Genomic DNA, 6,795 nt, shown 5'->3' with positions numbered 1-6,795 from the left:
TTGAAATTGTATTTAAATATGTATTGCACTTGAATTCTTAAAATTTTATCAGTGAAAGTCAAATTTCTATCAAAAATCAACTTTTAAAAATATTTAAAGAAACTTTCCTTCGAAATGACTTAATTGGTTTGGAGGATATACATTCACCCTTCACAATTTCACATGAATAATCCGAAATTGATCCATCTTAATAGCTTTTCAAAAGTGTTCGCCCCAAGAATAAAAATAGTAGCAAAAATTATAATTCCTCACTATGTGCACAAAATGCTCACCCAAGAATCTCTAAAAAAATTTAGGGCGAAATCTAAATAGCTAACTAGTTGTTGTTGTTTATAAAATACGTTTACTTGAAAATACTACTACTGAAAAGTGACTTTTTCTTGCTCTGTTTCTACTTCTACGTCTACTTTCTAGTCTGTGCACTACTAATAGATAATCTCTGAGTCCCTTTTTTGCTGTTTTTAAGGTCTCTTTCGCCATCTTTCTGATTCGGCCGCGCCCCTGCCGCCCTGCTAATATCCGTATCTTCTCTGATTATAAATATAAAATCAACTGCATTTAAGTCGACTTCACAATTAGTTGTAGTTTCAGAAATAATATTTATTTTGTTGCTGCAATTATTATTCAGCTACATTTATAGTATCTGTCATATTCTTGAAATGGAGCAATCTTCGAAACTTGTTTTGTTATCTCTGCTTCACTAGTGGGTTTTTTTTTCCTTCTTTCTCTCTTGCTCTGTTTTTTTCAGTAGTGCTCTGTTTTTTATTTTCACTTCGAGGACACAAAACATACAGAATAATAGCAGAGGAGGAGTCTTTTTTTTTTTGCTTCAACAGAGATCTATCTAAGTTTCAAGAAAGAGATATCTCAAAATCAAGGTATTTCAAGTAAAAATTTTGGGATCTTGGAAATTCTTGGAAATTAGTTTTTTTTTTGGGTTTGGGGAAGAATCTTCAGTGTTGGGGCTGGTGTATTTTTTTTTGGGTCTCATTTTGTATATTTTTTGTGTGTTTTTGCAGATCTGCTGAAATTTAGACCTCTTCTCTTTAAAATTAAAATGTATGCTGAGAAGCAAGCAGAGGAAGCTATTGTTTCAAACTTCAATGGAACTGATCGTGATGGGGAGGAAGTTGAGAAATTAGGTGAAGAAGATCAGTCTATTTTCAGTGTCAAAAGCCTCCTCTGGCATGGTGGCTCTGTTTGGGATGCTTGGTTCAGCTGTGCTTCTAATCAAGTACTTTTAAATCTTTTACTACATTTCTTTTTCTTTTAATATATCATATTTTGTATTGCTTTTGGAAACAACCTTTCTATCTCCGAGTTGTGGTGATTTTCGCGTACCCATTCCGTGGGATTACACCGGATATATTATTGTGTGGTTGCTCTGTCATATTTTGTACTGTATTTTCTAATTCATTTATTTTAACAGGTTGCTCAGGTGCTGTTAACACTGCCATATTCATTTTCTCAACTTGGTATGGTATCTGGCATAGTGTTTCAAGTGTTCTATGGTCTTGTTGGGAGCTGGACTGCATACCTCATCAGTGTTCTCTACATAGAGTACAGAAGCAGAAAAGAGAAAGAAGGTGTCAACTTCAAAAATCATGTCATTCAGGTATACGAATCAGAACGACAAAAAATTGAATTTTAGTAGTATATTATAGTAAACATGAGCACATCCTTTATCGAAAAATTATTCTAGTATACATCTAGGTCGATGATATCATTTTTCATAGGTATATATTAACTAGTGAAATTTTTTAACAAATTTCTGGCTTCGCCACTGTTAGTTCTACCGCACCGCCACATAGTTCAACTTTTAATATTTTCATTATTTTATTTTAAAATAGTACTTTTTCAGAATCTTAAGACTTGCAAATAGATTTATTAATGTTTACGCTGTATCTGACTTTTTTTGTTTCAACTGGTAGTGGTTTGAAGTGCTTGATGGACTATTGGGTCCTTACTGGAAAGCAGCAGGCCTTGCCTTCAACTGTACGTTCCTTCTGTTTGGATCTGTCATACAACTAATTGCTTGCGCAAGGTACGGACCCATTACTCCCTTCTTCATTTAAACCGTAGTTTAAATACTTCTTAATTAAAAATAATACTCTTCATATATGTCTAATTTACTTCAAAGAGACACATATAATAGTGAGAGTTAGCTGGTATTGTTAAAAACTTACTCTTTACATTTGTCTAATTACTTCAATAGATATATATACTAGTGAGAGTTATGAAGTAATAGTTGATAATGTATGTGCAAATTGACCTAAGCTAAGGTCCAAGCTATATGAGGGGTAATTGGTAAAGTTGTTGCGACGTGATAAGGAGATTACAAATTTGATGTGTGAAAACCTTCTTTTGTGTTAATTTAGAATTAATCTGTTTATCATAGACCCTTGTGGTTTAGCCATTTCATGAATAATTTTGAAAATAGACGAATGTCGCACATGAGTGAATGTTAGGATTTCACTCTGAGCTTCACAATATGAATAACTAGCCACACAAATTAATTGAAAGGGATTTAACATTTATTATATGTCCATAAAAAATAATTTTAGCCATTTATAAATAATATAATTTTTCGTCAAAGGAAATTTAAATGAAACCTTTGCTCCGCCTTTGTTGTGCGTAGCGACTAGCCAGAGCTTAGTGCAATTGGGAAGCAATTGCGCCAAAAATTGGGAGTTAATTGTGATCACTTGATCTTGATTATTAATTTGATGGATTTTTTTAATTTGGAACAGTAACATATATTACATCAGTGACCATTTAGACAAGAGGACATGGACATACATATTTGGAGCTTGCTGTGCCACCACAGTTTTCATTCCTTCTTTCCATAACTATAGGATTTGGTCTTTTCTTGGCCTTGGGATGACCACTTATACAGCATGGTACTTAACTATTGCTGCTGTCATTCATGGCCAGGTAAATAGTAATTAATATAATTATTTCCTAAATAATATCATCCATCATTTATTACTCTATTATACATTCAAATTTATTTTTGCAATTTTTATAAATGATGATGGAGGGGTCATTTATTATGTGTCATTATAGGTTGAAAATGTACAACACACTGCTCCAGCAAAGATTGTGCTATATTTCACTGGTGCCACGAATATTCTTTACACCTTTGGTGGACATGCTGTTACTGTGTAAGCTCTCATTTAGTTTTTACTCATTTGTAAATGAATGTTTTATAGAATAAGCATATATACTATATGATTAACATAAAAAGTAGGGATAATTAAACACTTTAGTCGACTAATTTATAAAATACGTAGTAGTGTATACTTTAATACTAAACATACATATAATTTACATATCTATACATAATATATATATATATATATGTGTGTGATCACGAGATGTCACGATAGTGTGTACGGTAGAAAGGTAAAAAGCAAATTGATCATGCATTAGGAATATTTTAAATAATAATATATTTGAAATAATGATAGATATTTATTTTTCAAAAAAAGAATAGTGATGGAGAGGAAGAAAGGCACGTGTAGAAAGAGAGGAAAAAAAGAGAGGACTGAGAAGTGAAGACAAAGGTGACGGCTGTAGTAAAGGGGGAACTCCAAATTCCCCGTGAAAACTATTTGGATTCATCCAAAATTTACAAAAATATAAACATCTATCTATAATTTTTTTCCCTCCACTACTTTCCATATTATAAATGCCTCCATATAATTAAACTATATATGCATGGATTATTACCATCTCACTGCTAGATGCTTCTTTCTAAATTTTAACTTCCACTAATTATTTTATTATATTTTCCATAGATTGGTAATTTTGAGTTTTGACGCGTAAAATATAATCTAGTTGGAAAAAAAGTCTTGTCCATGGTAATTTCATTTTTTATACTTGACATGACCCTTAGGTTGTTAATAATATATAGCTAGCTAACATTTTGAACTACTTTTATAATGTATTTTAAATTATATAGAGTGATAGAAGAAGATATTTTTATGACATAGTTTTCCTAGTGGCAAGAGTAGTAAAATTATGTAATTGGCCTATAAACAATTTTCATGGTCAAAAGTCAAAACCATTGTTACACACGTTCACTCTCATTAATGGGCGTGGGTATTAATTAATGATATTAGTCATATTACCATGAAAAAAATGATTTTAGGCATTATATATATATATATATATATATCCCCTTCCGAAAAGAGCCTCAAGTTATAACAAGGCATCCTAGCTAATTACTCTCTTCGATCTAAAATAATTGATATTTTAGTTTTGGGTATAATATATATATATATAATATATATATATATATATATATATATATATATATAGTGTATACATGGTATACCTTTTGACTATATTGGTAAATTAGTTGGCGAAATGGTATATATTCATGAGTTTCCCTATAAAGTTCTCATCACAACAAAAGAGACATTTAGTGGCAATAGATTTTCCTTTAGGGGAAATATTTATTGTCGTAAAAATATTTATCGACAATTGAGTTAATACAATTATATCCACTCCAGAGTCGCTAAACCCGGTAACGACATTTATATAGTGTGTTGGCTTAAAACCCATATTATATTATTGTCGTTAAATAATTGGTGCAAAAATTTTCTTTTTTGTTGTAGTTTCTTGTCAATATCAATATATGTTTTAAATTCATACGAGACAACTTAGAGTTATAGTGCAGAAGAATCCAATGCCAATATTCTTCAACGTACTTGCAATCACTTTAAATAATTACTTAGAGAACATATCATTTTATTCCATCTTCAGTGGCTACTTTACCCCCAAGTGGCCAAGTCAATGAATACATCACTTTCAATTTTCATGCCTTGAAAAAGTACATACTCTGAAAAGTATTTGAGCTTTAAATTGAAAAAATAAATAAATATTCATTCTAAAGCTGATTATATAGAAATAATTACTTTGTATCTTAAAAAGCTAGATGTCAGCCCATTCTATTGAGTCGCCCATGTCCATATTCTATTATTAGGACTTCTCACACTCACAATATCATTACAGGGAAATTATGCATGCAATGTGGAAACCCCAGAAGTTCAAGTACATTTACCTAATAGCTACACTCTACGTTTTCACCCTAACTATTCCATCAGCTTCAGCAGTCTACTGGGCATTCGGAGATCAACTTCTTAACCATAGTAACGCATTTTCACTTCTTCCAAAAGACAGATGGCGCGATGCTGCAGTTATATTGATGCTAATACACCAGTTTATCACGTTTGGATTCGCGTGTACGCCGTTGTACTTTGTGTGGGAGAAGGTTATAGGGATGCATGACACTAAAAGCATATGCTTAAGGGCACTTGTTAGGTTGCCTGTGGTGATACCCATATGGTTTTTGGCTATTATATTCCCATTCTTTGGGCCTATTAACTCTGCTGTTGGGGCTCTTTTGGTTAGTTTCACTGTCTACATCATTCCAGCTCTTGCTCATATGCTCACTTATAGAACAACCTCTGCTCGACAGGTAATGCATTTATTTCTATGCACCTTCCAAAAATTTACTCGATTATACTTTATTTGCATATATACAGTTGTCAGATCTTTCTATAACAATAATCTAGTGGAATCGATCTTTTATGTTATGTATAACATCATTTTGCTATATCAATCAACGCCTATCCAAACTAACGATGTTGTTATATAGAGGTTTGACCATGTTTACAATTCCTTTTAGATCCCCTTGTAACAAAGAATATTTTATTTGTCTTGACATATATATTGTGTCATGTTATTGAATTAGGAAGAGAATTATTTGTATCTCACACAACTGTCAACCCAAATTCTTACTTGTAAAACAAATACAGCACTCACGTGTTTTTACTATCAAATCATCTAAAAGATAGAGTAATTGATTTTCACAATGAAAATTATTTATTTTATGTATTAAATGTAATTTGATATACATTAAACAAATTATCCATTTTCATTTCTATCATGTGACCAATCCATTAGTCTATAAAAAATTTGTCCCTCTTTTAAGAAATATTATTGTATAAATATTTTTTATATTGTTAGTATATAAAATTAAACCTACTCACTTTATTTGAATAAAATTTGCAGAATGCAGCAGAAAAGCCACCATCCTTCATGCCAAGCTGGACTATCATGTATGTTATTAACATTTTTATAGTAGGCTGGGTTTTAGTTGTTGGGTTTGGGTTTGGTGGATGGGCCAGTATGAGCAATTTCATCAAACAAGTTGATACATTTGGCCTTTTTGCAAAATGTTACCAATGTAAACCTCCGGCGGGCCAGCCACCACATCCGGCACCTCAGGCCACCGTGCACAACTAGGAATACTGACTTGGATCCGCCACGCCAATATGTTGGAGAAGTCAACGATCGAACTGCTCTTCAAATATTTTTGCATGTAACCCAAAATGTGTTAGTGTGTTAATCTTCATTTTCTTTTGTTTGTGTTTTGACTTTTTGTTCTCATAGTAGATATGATTATTAACGTGTCGAATTGCTGACTAATTGGCTATCAAAGGATTAGCTAATTATTTGAATCAACATATGCTAATGTTAATTAGTTCTTTTGTCCAACTTTTTGGTTGTTAGTAAATACTATATTGTTACATCTATTTATATTTTTTCTATGGTTATTATTAGTTTAATACCATTGATAAGATAAACAAATTACTAGAAATATATACTATGAGTGTGTTTGGACCAAGGGAAAATGTTTAAGTAGGAAAATATGTAAATTTTTAACTATTCCTTTTGTTCGGTATCTTTACTTATTATCCTAATAGTGTTGGGTTTTTGAGATCT

At 31.7% G+C, this 6,795-nt stretch overlaps 1 protein-coding gene across 1 annotated transcript; it reads left to right on the top strand.

Annotated features, from left to right (window-relative positions):
* The first annotated feature begins 277 nt into the window (after positions 1-277).
* Positions 278-6,567, top strand: LOC102586608 (auxin transporter-like protein 4). The gene is made up of 8 exons (XM_006349403.2): positions 278-878; positions 1,020-1,234; positions 1,430-1,615; positions 1,932-2,044; positions 2,751-2,934; positions 3,067-3,164; positions 5,020-5,485; positions 6,082-6,567. Exons 2-8 carry the CDS (start codon positions 1,058-1,060, stop codon positions 6,313-6,315), a joined length of 1,458 nt encoding a protein of 485 aa, XP_006349465.1. The 5' UTR covers positions 278-878; positions 1,020-1,057; the 3' UTR covers positions 6,316-6,567.
* The last annotated feature ends 228 nt before the right edge of the window (positions 6,568-6,795 follow it).

This window comes from Solanum tuberosum, unplaced genomic scaffold, assembly GCF_000226075.1.
Source record: "Solanum tuberosum cultivar DM 1-3 516 R44 unplaced genomic scaffold, SolTub_3.0 scf00106, whole genome shotgun sequence".
Classification (NCBI taxonomy): domain Eukaryota; kingdom Viridiplantae; phylum Streptophyta; class Magnoliopsida; order Solanales; family Solanaceae; genus Solanum; species Solanum tuberosum.
Note: the sequence above shows the minus strand (reverse complement) of the source record. Positions and strands in the feature narration are given on the sequence as shown.